This window comes from Lutra lutra, chromosome 9 (assembly GCF_902655055.1).
Source record: "Lutra lutra chromosome 9, mLutLut1.2, whole genome shotgun sequence".
Taxonomy (NCBI): domain Eukaryota; kingdom Metazoa; phylum Chordata; class Mammalia; order Carnivora; family Mustelidae; genus Lutra; species Lutra lutra.
In genome coordinates this window covers 11,223,230-11,241,403 of record NC_062286.1, presented here as the reverse complement: position 1 = coordinate 11,241,403, position 18,174 = coordinate 11,223,230, and the positions used below count along the sequence as shown (strand labels likewise).

At 44.1% G+C, this 18,174-nt stretch overlaps 1 protein-coding gene across 2 annotated transcripts in view; it reads left to right on the top strand.

The window, feature by feature from the left end:
• Positions 1 to 18,174, top strand: part of NBAS (NBAS subunit of NRZ tethering complex) — a 329,816-nt gene that overhangs the window by 269,230 nt on the left and 42,412 nt on the right. For both annotated transcript variants that reach the window (XM_047744603.1, XM_047744602.1), the window contains exons 45-47: positions 5,429 to 5,647; positions 8,734 to 8,936; positions 10,969 to 11,058. In XM_047744603.1, the coding sequence (XP_047600559.1) occupies positions 5,429 to 5,647; positions 8,734 to 8,936; positions 10,969 to 11,058 (512 nt within the window). The remainder of the gene's footprint in view (positions 1 to 5,428; positions 5,648 to 8,733; positions 8,937 to 10,968; positions 11,059 to 18,174) is intronic.

Below are 18,174 nucleotides of genomic sequence, written 5' to 3'. Positions count from 1 at the left end.
CTTGGGGAAGAGATCATGTCAGGGATGCGTCCAAATGTGTGAGCTCGGAACTGACTCCAAAGGCACAGATGAAGGGAGGCTTGAAAAAGAATGATACTTTTTACTCTGATACCTACAGGTTCATATTTTTCTTCAAAATAAGATTCTTCGACAGTGTGTTTTCAAACAGGAACTGAATAAGGCATTGTTATAGAATTGCAATCCTCAGTGTACGTGTTGCCTTCTGTGGCTTCTAATTCCTGTACCTCAGATTCCGTAACCAGCCTGGCACTCAAGGCCACTTACGGTTTATTCTCAATTCTCCTTTCCAACTAGAACTGTTTAATATTGTAGATCGGGGTCAACCAGCCTTGGCCCACAGGTCAGATTCAGCCTCCTGGCTGTTCTTGTTATAGCCCTTAGCTCTGATTTGTTTTTACATCTTTTTAAAGGATTGTAAAACCAACTAACCAACCAACCAACCAACCAACCAACCAACCACAGACTGTGTAACAGAGACCATTTGGCCTGTCAAGCCAGCATATTTTCTACTCTTTCTAACTGCAGTGCTCCCTAGTGGTTATACATGTATCGTATGCCACGGGTCCCTCCTCCCCCCAACTCTGCTTCTGCTCTTCTTCCTTTTAAAAATGGGGTCATTCATCCATTCATTCACTTCCACATTCTACAGATTGGGCAGTTGTTATGAATGAGCCACCATTCTGAGTTTTGGGTTCTGGGATATAACAGTGAGAGACAGCACATGGAAACATAACATGTCAGTTCTGAGGAAAAACTAACACAGGGCAAGGGGAGAGAGAGGGATACTGGTTAAGGGTGCAGGGAGGGCTAGCTTTTCTAGAGTGGTCAAGGGAGGTCTCTCTGGTGAGGTGGCATTTGTGCTAAGTCCTGAGGAACAACCGTGAGGATACCTGGGAAACATCTCAAGCAGAGGGACTAATGTGCGGAAAAGCACAGAGGGACTGCACAGAGGTCTGTCTGTCTGGTGTGGAGCAAGAGTGTCAAATAAAAGGGAGGAAGAAGGATTAGACAGGGAGGGTGGGGCGAAGAACAAATCCTAGCGGGCTTCATAGGGCTTTGAAGGCTGAGTTTTTACTCTGAGTGAATTGGGAAGCTGTTAAATAGATTTGAGCAGAGGAATAACACGGTCAGATTGATGTTTTTTAAAATATCACTTGGCTTCTGGGTAATGCTGGAGTACCCAGTTTGCCCCAGGATCACAGTGGCTTAACACAATGAAGGTTGATGTTCTTTCGTGCTTCTGACCCCGTGAGAAACTGTAAAGGGCTCTACCACAAAGCCGCTAGGCGTCCAGGCTGATGGAAGCTCTCCCGTCTCGTGTTGGTGCCATCTGGGACCTGCACCGTGCGGACTGTCGTGGCTGGGAGAGAACGGAGGCTGGGTAATGATGCGTGGGAGTCCTATCTTGCCTTGGCTCAGAAAAGAAATGTGTCTCCTCTGCTCAGACTTCCTTGGCTGGAACGTGGCTCATGGTAGCTGCAAGGGGATTGACAGCTGTGGTGGGGCCCGTGGGATGCATCTGTTGGGTGAGCACTGTGCTCTCTGCCCTGTCAGGAGACCAATTACAAGAGCAGTTCAAGAGAGGTACAAGAGAGGCTCTGTGGCTTAACCCTGAGGGGTGGCCTTGGACATGGGGGAGACTGGGTAGAGTCCGGTGGAGTAGAGACTGGGTAGAGTCTTTCCAAGGTGGACCCAGTAAGATTCGTGGCGATCAGGGATACCTCCTCAATTTCTTGCCTCCCCGCCATCTTGTTTCTTACACTAAATTCGATTTCTTTGAGCCTGGCTCATGTTTTCTCTCATTTTTCCACAGGGCCTATAAAATAGGTGTTGAATACATACTTACTGAGTGCCAGAACAGTTTAGCCCCTTAAGTTTATTTTACAAAATCTACATCTTTAAAAAAAATAGTTACTAATCGCTGTCAGGGAATAGTTTTACAAAATCTTTGATTTCTCGTTATAGAAATATGTGTATGAATGAGGTGTTAATGCCATGGGCTTCAAAATAGAAGGTTTAAAATAAGAGTACTTTGTGGCTGCTAGAGTCAGTGAAGAAACCGCAGTTTTTCACCCCGGTGGTACATTTTGTCAGTCTTTTTGTCTTTTACTATTTGTTTTCTCTATCATGGAAGAGTTTAAGGAAAATAAGTCTGTTAGGTTTATTCCATGAGAAACTTGTATTTTTTTTTTTCTTTTTTTAAGTGGGCTCTGTGCCCAGCTGGAGGCCAGTACGGGGCTTGAACTCATGACCCTGAGATCAAGACCTGAACTGAGATCAAGAGTTGGTTTCTTAACCAACTAAGCCACCCAGGTGCCCCAAAACTTATACTTCTTAGTCTCACCCTATAGTCTTTCAGTGACAAACCTGTTTATATAAAGAGCAAAAAGCTTAAGTGTCCAATGAAGCAAAATGCCCAGTCCTTCTATCCTCTGTCATTAACATCACTCTGCCTCTTGTACGGGCCCCTTAATTTAGGGTTGCATTTGTTTACACTCTATATTCTTAGTAACTGTTGGGTTATTTAGTTACTTTGAAAGATTATTAAAAATAAGGGGTGAAAAGACTTTTCTGATAACATTGGTGATGAGGTCCAATTATTTAAACTCCCAGGAAATTCACTTGCCTCTAGTGGCCATTCTTTGGCCGTTCCGTAGCAGGTTCCAGGAAAACACAGATGTCAGTGCAAGGCCTAGACTCAGTATTGCTGGGCAGCTGGAGGCTCCATGCGTAGAAGCAGGTGCTGATGCACTTGGCGGTTGGGGCAGATGGCCCGCTGGTGGACGAGCCCATCTGAAGAAACAGATGAGTCCAGGATGACTTGGATGTGTCTCAGTGTTGAAACAGGAGTTGGAACGTGCCTTGCCAAGAAGAGAGGAGAGAGCATTTTGCTGAGAAAAGATACCTAGTGACACCAGGAAATGATGAAAAGTTGGGGTATATGGAGCTTAGAGTGGGGCTACAATTATATTTGAGACTAGAGGAGTAGCTAGGAGCCAGCTCGTGGAAGTCCAGAAGTACCGTACCAAGGGATTTCCCAAGCTTATGAAAAGGTTTTTTTCTAGAAGGGATTACATGGCAAATTGATTAGGAAGAGAAATAAGACTGCCTAGTAGAAGGTGGCCTGTGTACTCTATCAGTTGGTCACATTACAAGTCAGCTTCAATTTGTTGAAGCTTATGGCGGGTAAGGCATTTGCTGATTGTTCTACACATGATCTCATTTAAATTCTGGAAATGACATTGTATGGTAGATGACATTTTTCACATTTCACACATGCGGTCAGGTTGCCTCATCCCCCAGCAGTGAACGTGAAGCAGGGGCAAGTGTTCTTCCTCCTTACCGGCGGCTCTGGGGTGGCTGACAATGGCACATTAAACCTTCGACAGCCACGATCTCATCTGGACCTGTCCCTGGACACAGAGACCACCCGTTTCTCCCAGGACGCTGCTCCCTGGACGTGTGAATTGCCCGCCCTGTCCCTGCTGAAAATGCCCTGTGTTGAAAGTCTTCCACACCCCTCGGTCAGCTAGGAGAGAAGACATTTGGGCAGCTGGTATAGCCAAATCGCTCCCAAACCCGGCTTTCTTGAGGAGACAAATATGAGTGAATAGAAAGGAAGGGTTTGTTCCACCATATTCTTACTTGTCTTTGTTCCTGTGGAGCGTCCAGCCAGCGCGCACCCATTGTCTCTGTCAGAGCCTGTGAGGAGGGGGACACGGCAAAGTAGGAGCTGTGTGATGTGCGGGGAGAGGGCAACCAAGGCACTGGGGCTGGCTTTTACTCTTGTCACTCACTCGAGGAACCCCACCGTATCCCAGAACCTCCCTGGGGCTCAGTCTTTCCATCCACATGATGGGCAAAGTCAGGAGGGCTATCCAACCATGAAAGTTCTATTATCTTCTGTTTCTCCACAGAAAAGAGTTCACAGTGTATGCGAGGGAAGAGAAAAATATGAGGGATGCTTGCCTGTCAGTGGGGGCTTCTGATTTTGTCGTATGTCATGAGTGGTTGGAGGTAGCAATTTGGCTACAGAGTTTACTGGAAGCTGCATTTGCAGGGCACATACTTAGTTACAGTTCAGTGGAAATCGTACTTTCCTAAAGTCACTTTTTACCCATATGAATATGGGGTGAAGAAAATGTCAGTCATCTGCGTTATACAACATGAATTCTGCATAGAGTGACTTGGAGCTGCTGGGAAATGTGAGGTTGGGAGGGGCTGGCCTCCTGGCATGGTCACTGACGCCATGTTGTAATGCCCGTGGCACTTTTCAGAATAACCAGAGACACACAGTAACTGATTTTTAAGAAATAATAGTGAAGATTTTGTCCTGGGACTCTGTCTGTTTTTATTTTATTTATTTGAATTAACACAACATCCTTTGACTCCTGCATCCATAACAAAATGACTGTCACATATCAGAATTCAATAAATACTTGGTAGGTAAAGAAATGATTACGACATTATTTTAGAAAATTTGGGAAGTTGAGAACAAAATTGCTAATAATCCCAACATGTTACCATTAAATCAGTAATGTGTGTGTGTGTGTTCAACTGTACACACAGGGTTAGCTTGGACTTTAATATAAGCATGGCATACACCATTTTATGATTTCTGATTCCTAAAATTTAACATTCTATGATAAGCACTTTCCAAATTGCTGTCCTGGTTTCATAATTCTGATTTTATTTTATATATTTTTTAAAGATTTTATTTATTTACTTGACAGAGAGATCATAAGTAGGCAGAGAGTCAGGCAGAGAGAAAGGGGGAAGCAGGCTCCCTGCTGATCAGAGAGCCCAATGTGGGGCTCGATCCCAGGACCCTGAGATCATGACCTGAGCCGAAGGCAGCAGCTTAATCCACTGAGCCACCTAGGCGCCCATAATTCTAATGATGGCATTATGTTGTATCTAGTAATTTATCATAAGTTAGTTACCATTTCTTTTATTATCAGGCAATTAGATTGCTTTTGAGTTTTTATTTTACAGTCTTCTTCCAGTTAAAATCTTCATGCCTATACTATTTTCTTCTTTTTAATTATTTCCTCATAATAAATTATCAGCACTGGTCATTGTGGTTGTAGAAATGACTGCTCCTTTTTTCACTGTAACCAGTACTCTGTTTGAACGCTGGTTTCCTCCTATCACCACCTACTTTTGCATATTAGCTTAGCATTAAAAAAAAAATCTGTATTTTCTAATTTAATAGCTCCTCTGGTCCCTCATGTTGTTTTCCTCAGCGAAGGAAAGCTAATATCACATAAGCCTGTTCGCCTGTTCAAGTCGTCTGCTAACCTGCCACTTTGGTTCTCTCTGCCTCTCTACTGTCTCACGAAATACGCCGTCTCTGATAGCACGGGGCGGGCTTGTCTCACTGGTCCAGTCCCTTTTTGTGTTGCAGCTGTCTGTGGAAGCACGGAAGGAGATGACCGAGAAGGCTGTTCAGACAGTCAAACATTTTATTGAGAAGCCGCGGAAAAGAAATTCGGAAGACGACACGCAGGAAGCCAGTGACTCTAAACTGACCTATGCGGATGCCCTGAGTCATCTGGAGAAATCGCTCGCTCACCTGGAAACCCTCACCCACAGCTTCCTTGTTTCTCTGAAGACTAGTGAGCAGGTAATGAAGTGAAAACTTGGTCCCCGTGCTCGCTCGCTCAGAGAACCTAAGCACACGCTTTCATTTCTCCTTTCAGGCCCTGTTAGTTGTTTTGCTAGGGTTTGCGGCCTTGCAGATAGATGTCTTTGAAGATGGTCCTCAACCCTTTGTCTTTTAGCTTCTTCGGTCTGTCTTGTTTTGTCTTGTTCTATCAGTTTTTAGTTCTTTGGAAAGGATTTGAGGCCACTTACGGGGATTTAGTCTCTGGCAGGGAGGAGGTGGGAGGGGTGGCGGGGGGAGTCCCTGGAGTTGAACCCAGGGTGGGTGCCTGGGGGAGGGAGCAGTCACTGAAGCTGAGGAACCGTCAGGACGGCGGTTTGCAAGTCCGACGAGCTGGTAGGCGTTTTGCTCTCTCAACTGAAAAAGGATAGATTTTTTTTTTTCCCCTCATTTTCAGAAAAATTCAGAAAGAGCCATCCATGCCTGCTTCAACAGGTTTCTTTTAGTTATATGCACTCATCTTTTTTTTTTCTTAATTTCTTGTTTTCAATGTCATTTTATTATTGATAAGAAGTTTTTTGGCTAGTAAAATTTTTCCTACTTAGTTTCCAGTTGCAACTCTCGTGGTGTCTCAGAAAATGCTCTCAGGAGAGTGGGGAGCCACTGCCCATGAGTGGACGGGAGACCCAGTGTGTTAGAACAGCTCAGGGGAACCCTCTGTAGCTTTTGTAGCTTTTCCTCTGTACCGTCGCAGCCAAGAGAGTTTTAGCTCTTCTTTTCCATAACTGAGACGTTGACAGATCCATCCGTAAGTGGTTTCCTATAGGTGAAAACAATGTTTAGATGTCTAAGTAATTTTGCATTTGCCCCTTTAATGTGGATGGTAAATGAAACCATAAGTGGCCACTAATCTCCCTTTTCTTTTTCTCAAACCATACATATTGATTGAATTGTATTCTTGGCTTATAAAGAACTATTCCTGATAGAAAGATGGGTCAGTGGAGAGCAGTTCAGATAATGAACAAATAAATGGAAGGCTTCAAAATTTGTATGAGACTCATAAATGCCAAGCCCTCATGGAAAAGATGATGAGAAGAATTCAAAAGTTTGTTAGCAGTTTTATTTCATTTTGTGTTTTTCAGTGCTATTAGCCAGTCTAATGAATCACATTAAATGATGTACAAGCAGTAGAAAAGGCTTTGCAGGGAACAGATTGGCTTTACCAACCCGGATTTTATCCTACTGACATGTACGGTGCTATAATCCATAATTATGAGAACTATGGTAAAATTGGAATTCTTCAAGTAAACGTGATTATACTTACTAGTATAAAATATTAAATACTTATCTTATTTTTTTAATTAAATATACTGTGCTCAAATCTGGAGAATTGTCATTCTTGTCCTTGGAACAAGTATTGTCTTTGAGTGACTAGAATAATGGATATGAGGCCAAGGGAATCATTAACGGAAACAGCCGTTTGTTTCAACTAGGCTGTGATTTAAAGCTACCAGTGGCTGCTTGCAAATGCCGTTCAGTCAGACCACGGATGGTCCAAGACAGCAGACTCCTGTGGACCTGTTGTACTTTTATTCGGGCGCTTTTCGTAGCAAACACTGGAGATCACTTTCAGCCTCATACATTTGTCCCTTTTACAGTCAGACCTTAATTTTAACCTCTTTCGTTATACACCAGTGAAAGAAGATTCCCCTGGACCCTAGGTTTAGTGCAGTCTTAACTAGAGGCCTTTATCCCGTGTAGGCTCAGGTCCCTCCTGCTCAGGACGGACACGAACAGCTGCTCTGTTGAACGCACGGGCACCTTCTTCTGTTAGAAGTTTCACAGCAGAGAGAAGAGTAAAACGAAATGTCCTGTGCCCAACTCCCAGCCTCACCAGGGATCAGAATGTGACTTCTCTTCTGCATATTTCCACCTACCCTCACCCCGCCCCCCCGTGGATTATTTTAAAGAAAACCCCGCTTATTGTTTTACTTTAATCCATAAATACTTGCACATCTTTTTCTCGAGGATATGTGGAAACACACCACATAAAAAAAATTAATGGCAATTCTTTTTTTTTTTTTTTTAAGATTTTATATATTTATATGACAGAGACAGCAAGAGAGGGAACACAAGCAGGGGAAGTGGGAGAGGGAGAAGCAGGCCTCCCGCCGAGCTGGGAGCCCAATGCGGGGCTCGATCCCAGGACCCTGGGATCAGGATCTGAGCTGAAGGCAGACGCCTAACAACTGAGCCACCCAGGCACCCCAACAGCAATTCTTTAATGCCATCAGCTATTCAGCTAAATGTTTGGATTTTACACGGTGGGTCTGAAAGACTAGAGAGCGTCTTCAGGATAACTTGAGAAACTACACATACCCTGGAAAGCATTTTTAACACTGAATGACTGTCAGTGTTTGGTGTGATGAAAGCCAGTAGCTTGTGGCCTGTTTTCGCACATTATTTGTTGTCACATTTGTTCTTACAGACGTTATCAGAGGAGCGGGCGGTGTGGCCCAGGGGCAGGGAGATGGAGTCTTTCGGATTCTGACCCCCATTCCCCGAATCACTGGCTGTGTGACTTTGAGCATGTTACCGTACATCTTTGGTTTCCAGTTTACTTTTCAGTAAAATTGAGCTAATTAAAACTCCTGGCAGGGTTATTAGGTGCGTTCAACCAGGTGACACACGTGTACTACCTGGGTTTGCGCAGCAGGCGCTCGTGGGTCTGAGCTGTCATGTGGTTGTAGCCTGGTCACAAAGACAGAGAAACTAACACTTCATAAGCTTTACTTTGGACCTGACGTTGTGCTGGAAGCCTGACTTCTGTATTCTCTCATTTAATGTTCACGACACCCCTAGTCACAAGAATCTCTGTCCTCACCCTCATTCTGCAGCCACGGAAGGCCCACAGACTACGGACTACACTACAGGCTGAAGCAAGGATCTGTCCTCAAGCCTGGTGTCCCTGGAGCCCAGGCTCTTACTAACCACTGCCTGTTCTTCAGTGCGGGTTGGAGAATCTTCTAAACGTGGCTTTTACTGTGTGATGTAGACCCACTGGGTTCCTGTTTGATTCTCAGGTGTCGCATGCCATGTCTTTGCAGGAAGTGCTGTGCAAATATGGCGACCTCTATGACCTGTCCCGGTCAGAGAGAGAGAAAGTTCATGACCAAGCTGTGGCCATGTGTCTAGACGGCCTCCCTCTCAGAATGATTGAGCAGCTGCTGCAGGTGGCTGTGGGCCCTCTGGACATCTCGCCCAAGGATGTGGTGCAGAGCGCAGTAGGGAAGATTGTGTCCACGTTGAGGTAAGCTACAGGGGTGATGGTTTGCCAGGAGTAGTGTTCATTTCACAGTAACGAAGAAGAAATTCCATGTGTGTAGAAGCATTTTATAAACAATGAAGTACTTTATAAAAGCGAGAGATGATTGTGAGATCTCTCAGACTCTTGGGTCTTAAGAGATCTTGAGAATGGAGAACCATGAAAATGCTTCCCCACTGGCATTGCGTGTAATGTGTCCTAAAATGAACTCCTGTCTGGCCCCACTTCTCCTCCGGCCCCAGCTAATTCTTGAAATAGGGAAAAGCCAACATGGCCCGTGCAGGAGGTAGCAGAATGTCAGGCCATCTTGGGAACCCAGTTGGATGTTGGCCTCTTGCCTTTTCTACTTCCCCTGCTTTTGTAGAGGCTGCAAAATGGTTCCCAGAAGCCCCCCCTGAGGTAGACAAGGCAAGGCTCACCACAGACTGAAGGAGTTAGACATCTGCTAAGTGTCTCCGAGTTTTATTTACCTGCAGTTAATGGCATGAAACCAGCAGTTGCGAAGCTCTGGCTGTGTCCGTGTGCCCGTGACTTCCTGGGAACGCATCCGGGAGGGCTGGGGAAGAGGGGAAAGTTAAACTCGGAAGAGAATGAGGCATGAGGTGCTTTCTGTGGATAATGCAATTAGGCTGAAAGATTCGGTTGTGTTAATGTATTCTCCTTTTAAGCCTTCTTTGTAATTCTGCATTGCTCTTGAGGAACTTTTTGATTAAATGCATGTCAGTTTTCCACAGCCGAACTGAAATCAAATGAGCCTTTATCAGTTTAATTACCTCAGCCTCATACAGTTTTCACCTTAATGATCTGCGCTATCTGGTAATTTGAGAGAGAGAGAGAGAGAGAGAGAGAGAGAGACTGAGAAATAAAATATCATAACATTTTTTAAGAAATAAAAATCGTCAAATTAATAAAGCTTTGTTCTATTATTAGCTTATTGTGTTTTGGTGGTGGTGGCGACTGTGAGAGGCCCCTGCTCGCCTCCCTCGGGCGACGACAGACACTGGGTGGCCGTATTTTGCATCTTTTGATCCATAGCTATCTTCTGATTGTTTCTTAAATCAAGATTTAGATGAGCCTCCCAAAAACAAACATTTTGAAAACTTAGTGCTTTGACGAATTTAGTTTATTTCCTAAAAAATTACACATTGTCATGAATAATTAAAATATGATATTTTTACAGTCATAAAATCCTGACATAAATTATACTTCTCTCTCTTTCCCTGTGCCCAGTTCCATTTGTAAAGACAGCTCTTCTCTTATAAATGTTACGCTGAGCACCCAGAAGACGTTCAATAAATGTGAATTAAATCTTTCTGCAGTGGGAGCCAAGGGAGCTTCAGGACTTCAGCCACCTCCTTTTCAAAGGAAAAGAAATTGCTATTGATGGCATCCATAACATTTACCTTCTAGAAAGTTAGTACAATTGAGTAGGCCTAGAACAACAAAGGCACGTAACGAACTGAATCCAGCAGTTGATTTCAATCCTATCACTTAAATTATTCACTAAAACTTATTTTCTTCTCTTGCTTTTTCAAAATTCAGTGGCATCCTAGACATACACATTTGTAAAATGGGCATGATAATAGTACCTCTCTCGTAGACTGCTGGGCACTAAATAGTAGAATGTATGGAAAGCACTTGCACCCGGTAAGTACTGCGTAAATACTGGGGTGTTTTGTTTTTTTTTTTAAGCCCATCTGGAGAATTTAGATGATGATATATTTAATGCTTCAAAATAGCTTTGACTGTCCATTAAGTGTTTTGTAAATGACAGGAGGCAAGTAGATTTTATTTTCTTGCTAGGAAAGGGAGCACATATTAGACCAGGAGCTCCTCAAGGGCAGAACACATTTCATTTCTGTATCTTTAGCACTCGCAGACCCCATACACCCGGCGTGGCTAGGAGCCAGCCGCGTCCTCTGCCGGAATCCAGCTGGGAGCCTCTGGGTGTGAGCGCCACGCTGCTCCCCGAGGCCGAGCCCTCTTCTGAATCAGTTCTGTCTCTCTCCCTTCACAGTGGACACAGTGCTGACCTCGGTGGCTCGGGGGACCCCCTCCAGGTCCTGGAAGGTGTTGTGGCAGCCGTCCATGCCAGTGTGGACGAGGGGTAAGCCTAGCTCCGCGTGTGTATGTCACCTCATGGCACCCCTCAGAATCTCAGGACTGCTTTGAATACCACTGTTCATGACACCGACAAGAACAAGCAACCTTTCTAGGCGGTTTTGAAGGAAGAGCTGAGGACTTTCTGCCTGAGGAGTGCGTCTGGAGTCATTGTTTCTCCAGCTGTCCTCTTACCCCGTCAGCTCTAGCTGGACACTCCCTTCTCCCCAGAGCCTTGTTTGCTGGGGAGAGCATGGTCTCCGCCCACCTCCTTCCGCATGCAGTGGGGAGGGGGAACTGCTTTGAGCTGCCTGGGAGAGAAGGGATTCACATCTCTAGGAGGTTAGCGGGACTGATGAAGGAAACTTTCTGAAGTATATGTATTATTATTATTTTTTGAAAGCTTTATATCCATTAGGTCCGCCTTGCCCCAGGAATATGACTATACAGGCTTTATAAGTCTAGAAAGGTGTGTGTCTCTAATGCCATTTTAGAGACACACACTCTCTAAAGTGACAGAGAGAGAGATCACAAGTAGGCAGAGAGGCAGGCAGAGAGAGAGGGAGAAGAAGGCTCTCCGCCGAGCAGAGACCCTGATTCGGGGCTCAATCCCAGGACCCTGAGATCATGACCTGAGCCAAAGGCAGAGGCTTAACCCTCTGAGCCACCCAGGCGTCCCTCTAATGCCATTTTTTAAAGCTTAAATTCAATTAATTAACATACAATATATTATTTGTTTCAGGGGTGCAGGTCTGTGATTCATAAGTCTTACACAATACCCAGTACTCACCACAACACATACCTTCCCAGTGCCCATCACCCAGCTGCCCCATATCCCCACCCCTCTCCTCTCCAGCAACCCTCAGTTTGTTTCCTAAGATTAAGAGTCTCTTATGGGTTGTCTCCCTCTGGTTTTGTCTTGTTTCATTTCTTCCTCTCTTCCCCTAAAATCCTCTGCCTTGTTTCTTAAATTCTGCATATCACTGAGATCACATGATAATTGTCTTTCTCTGATTGGCTCATTTCAGTTAGCATAATGCCCTCTAGTTCCATCCACTAGATCCAAAGATGTGAATCTTTGCAAATGGCAAGATTTCATTTTTGTTGGCTGCATAATATTCCATTGTATATATTCTACCACATCTCCTTTATCCATTCATCTGTTGATGGACATCTGGGTTCTTTCCATAGTTTGGCTGTTGTGGTCTAATGCCATTTTTAGAAAGAATTTTTCATTCAGGTGCAGTAATAGTGACAGGAAGAACAGCAACCACAAGTTGTGGTTACGTATTTGCCAAAGTTTATGACATCTTTCATGTGTCTGATATCCATGTTGTCCCTGTAAGGCCTCGCCCCAATTTTCTTATTTTATTGAATTTTTTTCAAATAATCTCTGCATCCAATGTAGGACTTAAACTCATGAGCCCAAGATGAAGAGTCACCTGCTCTACCAACTGAGCCAGCCAGGCACCCCTGTTTTCTTTTTTTAATAGGAAATATGATACAATAATAATGAAGAAATATTTGTGGAAACACCTCATAGTTCATTCAGTAATGTACTTGTTTTCATTTGCATATTACCTTTCATTATGGTGCAAGTACACATGTTTTTATATAGCTTCAACCAAAATTCATATTCTTCTTTTATTTACTTGCTACTGTAATTCTTCCCATTTGTTTTTGTAGATTTCCTCGTGATTATTTCTTTTCTTTTTTTTAAAGATTTTATTCATTTATTTGACAGAGAGAGATCACAAATAGGGAGAGAGGCAGGCAGAAAGAGAGGAGGAAGCAGGCTACCTGCTGAGCAGACAGCCCTATGCGGGGCTTGATCCCAGGACCCTGGGATCATGACCTGAGCCTAAGGTAGAGGCTTTAACCCACTGAGCCACCCAGGCACCCCCCATCGTGATTATTTCTGATGGTTGCGTGTGTTGTTGCCATTTTCCAGGAGGCCTTGCCCCAGGTCATAGGCCGGGGGAATGGAACCAGGATCCTGGCCAGCCTCTGAGTCCTAATTTAGCCACTCAGATGCCTGTACGGGGCATTTCCATGTTTTGCTTCGTGCCTGAGGCTTGAGTGGAGGAAAAGAGGATAAGCCGTATAGGTGAATCTGGGAAAGCATTGCAGTCAGCCCTCTACGCACTCAGCCTTCTCTGTTGCTCTAAACCCCTTGGCTTTGGGGTCTCGAAGTATAACGAAGGTGTTTTACACCTCTTATTTGAAAGTGGAATGAAATGATCTCTGTGTTCACTGTGTGTCATACCCCTGTGCTGCCTCACGAGGAGTTAGATATGGGGAGGAAATAGCGTCGCTCCTGAGACGCTCAGAGGCTCACGTGGCGATGAGCCTTCCTGGAGCTCTAGTTGCCATAGGACCGGGGGCGAGTTCTGTACAGGGAGCAAGGTGGACGGGGCGGTTTATTCGGTCTGGGGACGTCAGGGCAGGATACCCAAGGGGTGACATTGGTCCTGGTCCATGAAATGGGAGTCAGTGAGGAGCAGGAGCTGGGGAATGGTACCCCAGGCGGAGGAGGCAGCCTGCGCCCTATGCATGCAGCAGGGAGGGAGCAGGTGGAGATGCTGCATGGGAAACCCTCAGCCCCGCTCCAGCGGTGCGTCCGGTGTCTCCGTTCTGGTCCAGCCTCTGCCTCGCCCGGTGACTGCTGTCTAGCCACGGGATGACACGATCTGAACTGGCAGTAAGCCCCCTCCAGTGGGGACATGGCTAAAAGATTAGAAGGCAGTATTCTTCTTAGTGAATTTCCAGCCAGAAAACATAGGGGAATCCAACTTGGGTTTCTCACATACAGACTCCTTTTTTTTTTTTAAAGCTTTGATTTCCAAAAAGGAAGACATTGGGAAATGGAGAAACAGAGCAAGATCTTACTTTATTTTTATTCCAGAGACACAGCATGACAAAGTCTTCTTAACAGGAAAACTTCAGTGAACATTTCTTTCTTTTTTTTTTTTTTTTTTGCTTAAAAAAAAAATGAAGGAAGAAAAGTGAAGTCATAACTTTCATTTCTGGCAACTGTATTTTGAATCCACACAGTTAAGCCTAAATCCTTCGCTTCGCTTTCTCTTCCCAAAACACTGCCTGGCAGATCTCATAGGGGAGCCACTTTCCTTTCAGGGTAGCTCCCTCTCGGGGAGGGTTATGGTTACCGAGGGTAACCCTCTCGGTCACTCATTACGTGGCCCGATATGGCCGCCTCACGCCCAGGAGGCCCGCCAGACCTGTGTGTCCCCCTCGCCCTCAGGCCATACCCTGCCTCCCTCAGTCCTCGCCCTGAAACTTGACCGTGCACTGCCCTCTCTGGCATGTGTTTGGCGAGTGAACCCCCCTCTCTTCATGCACACTCTCCGCTCTCACGCAGTCACCTGCTCTGAGGCCAGGCCCACACCAACCCACAGCGCTCCTGGCAGGTAGACCGCACGGAAAAGTCAGAATTTGCATGTGTGTATTCATGGCTATCGCCAAGTGTTTGGTTTTGTGGCTAATTTTTAGACAGTTTATATCATCATCAGCATATCCTCCTTTAACCTTTTATATGGATACAAGTCTGATTCGCCTTTGAACTACAGCTTCCGCTTCATTCACAAAGCCCTGTGTCCCTCCTCTTCGCCTGTGCTAAACGTTGGCCTCATGCAAGCACGGCACCCAGACAGGCCGCCGGGGCGTGTCTGGACAGACAGACTTCCTTTCCAGCAGAACCAATTCTTGCCTCTGGACATCAGGGCTAAGTACTGTAAGGATTTGAAATAGTGTCAAAAAATCTTTTGTAGCATCTACAATTAAAGATGAGATTAAGGTAATTAATTATTGAGAGGCTCAGGCACATACATTGAATTTTATGTAAGTGTCCTTTCACTCATGTTTTATGTATGTCTGTAACATATTTTAAGAATATAAATTTCCTGGTTGGGTTAAGAATTAGTTGATTAGATTGCTTAAGAAAAATGGGCTTATAAACATTAATAGCTAAAACAATTTTTCTAGAACAATATGTTTGTTAAACCTAGAGCTAAGAAAGGATCATCATGCATTTAAAAACAAAAAAGTAATGAACGTCGATGACTCAGTGCTGAGATCTTCAAAGTGGCTTTTCAGGAACCCACTTAATCCTCACAACAATCCTGTTACAGTGTTGTTATTGCCCCCATTTCAGATTAAGACATGATGCTCAGACAGGTTTGGTCGTGTGTCCGGGCTCACCCAGGTAAGGACTTGCTCAGAAGTTCCTCTCACCTCTCATTGAAGAGCCTGCAACGGACAGGACTTCTCAGATGCCACTGTGTGCAGGGATTGCCTGGGGGTCTTCTTAAGACACAGATTTTACTTGAGTAGGTCTGGGTAGGGCCTGAAATTCTGCCTGTGTAACCAGCCGCCAAGTGCTGCTTTGTCCTCGGACCGAACTTGAAGGAGCAAGGTCTTGGCATCACTTCCCCCCTTTTTCCCCGCCTTTTACATCTCCTTCCCTCTGCCAAGGCCTCTTTTCCTCTTCTACCCCTGCACCCCCCACTCCTCTACCTTTAGACAGCTTCTTAACAAGAATGAGCAACCCGTGTGAACCAGGACATTAGTGATTCTCAAAAGGATGTGCAGAAATAAATCCACTCAGAGAACAGACAATTAATGTGGAATTCCTCTGTGCAACTATTTAAAAAGGAAGAAAGATTTCCTTCAAAACTATTGAGTATTTTGGAAGTTGTTGTTTGTTTGTGTAAATTGCTACTTAATCACAGTCCGGGTTCAGCTGTCTGAGGGCTTCCTGGATATTGAACAGTGTCAGATCTTTCAGACTTCATTGAGCTCTTTGGTATTACCTGGGGATTTCACAGTATTTTTAGAGCTTGGAAAATAAAAGAAAAAAAAAAAAAAGGAAAGAAAGCCCACCAAAGTAAATTGAATCTGATTTCTTCTTAGTCTTCATGCTCTTTGGGGCAAAATAAATCATCAGCTGTCGCCTAGGTACCCACAGTGCACGAGCATTGTGTGCTGTCGTCCTGAGCCCTGCTGATAGCCATGGTCACCAGTGAGGCTGGCGGGTCCACTGTCCTGCGGTATTTCTCAGGGCCACCTCAGGCCATACTGAGGAGTTCAGAGCTGTCATTTTTGCCTCATTTTAGCAAGATGTGCCCAGGCTTTTACTGATAAATGAACCTCAGGAAGAGATTCTGGGTTGGCATACATTTGGGAATAGCCACGAAAGGGTGGTTATTCGTGTTTGCCCAAAAGTTCAGACTTGAGATTGGAGTTGTGTGTACATCAAAATTATTTCCTTTGTAGGAATTTTTCTTTTGATAGAATTTGATCATGTTAATTATTTGTAGGAAGTCACACTTTTTCCACTACGGCAAGGCTATTAGCATGTTACGAGTTCATTTATTTGCAGTTCTCTTATTCCTGGCCGAGCGCCAATAATGGAAGCTGTTACACTCGGGAGAGTCTCCTCCACGCAGCTCCGAATGCAGTGAGGCAAGTGTGTGCGGCATGTGGATCAATGACCCGAGTTGTGGGGTCTACGTAGAACAAGAATATTGGGGTCTCTCACTGTTCACTCACTTAGGTTTACTTGCTTCCCCTCCTCGCTCCCTTCTTCATCTCGCCTAGCCTTTTACACATCAGGGTTTGCACACGTATTTCCTGCGGAGGCCAGGCAGGTGACGGGAATGAGCGAGGTGGGCAGGGCTTACAGAGAAGAAGGAGGGGGTGGAGGGTGAGTGGAATGAGCGCTCACGTGGACCTTGTCTATAGGAAATAGTGGCCAGTGGCTAGTGTGTCCTTTTCATCCAGCTTTCCAGGGGGACCTGGTGTTTAAGGGAGTAGATGCAAAGAGATTTCATCACAAGGAAAAACATTTCTTTTTTAATCTAAATGAGCTGACGGATGTTAACTAAAGTTACTCTGGAATCCTTTTACCGTACATGTAAGTCAAATCATGATGCTCTACCCCGTCAGTTTATACAGTGCCATATGTCAGTTCCATCTCAGTAAAACTGGGGGAGGAGATAGAGGAGCTGGAAGAATCTTGATTTCCTGTAAAAATTTTAAATTTTGAAACATTGGCATATACCATACAAACCAACACAAAACTTCGGCTGCCAGTTTGTAACTTCCATATAGAAGATATGACTAAGTGACCTTCTGTTCCCTTCAGGCATTCAAATTCTATGACATTTATGTTTATACGAAATCATAGTGGTCTGTGTTTTTTTGTTGGAATGCATTCTTTTCCTTCCCCCATTCCCAAATAAGAATAATAATTTTATTTGTGTAGTGTGTCATGATTATATAAAGTGCTTTTGTATTGACCATCTTTTTTAGTGAACCTTAACAATGTAAGTTCAAGGTTGAGTTATCTTTGTAGGAATATGCCACACAGAATCTGAAAATTCTTTTACCAAGGATTAGCTTATTAATATTCTCACAATCTGTCTTTTTACTTTGATTCAGTAAGTGCTTTTGTTTGGCTGACATTTCTCTTCTATTCCTTTTGTGAATATCCTCTTGTTCTATAGAACACCACTTTTCTCAAATTAATCATTCAATGAGCGTATTTTTGTTGTTATTGCTGCCGCTGGTCTTCTCTGCTAATAGAGCTATTTCAGAGGACTCCTTATCTTTTGGGCCAAAACCGATTGTGTGAATGTGTGTTTCCTTTAGTGGTTAATTTTTTAAAAACAGTGTAGTAAGTTACTCTGTGCAGTATAATAACCTCCTCCCCAGAAAAACCTCATTATAGAGAAAAAGATGGAAAATGGCTATTTGCAGTGAAACTATGTGGAGTGATTTTTTTTCTTTTATCTGTTCTATAACTTTATCTGTTTAAAAACATTTATGTAACTTTTATAATAAAGTAATAATGTTCTCTTTTTATTCCTAAGCTCATTAAATCCTCTCTTTGCCTTCATAAAATACTATATGAATGGAATCATTTTCCTTCTTCCTGTTCTGTTTTTTCACATTATGAAAGTCATAATTGGTTATCTTTCACCTATTTACTTCAAAAATTTCAAACCCACAGGAAAGTTGCAAGCATAGGAAAAATACCTGTACACTCTTCCCCTTGATTTGTCAGTTTGTTGCCATTTTATCAAATTTCTGCTCTTTCTCTGTC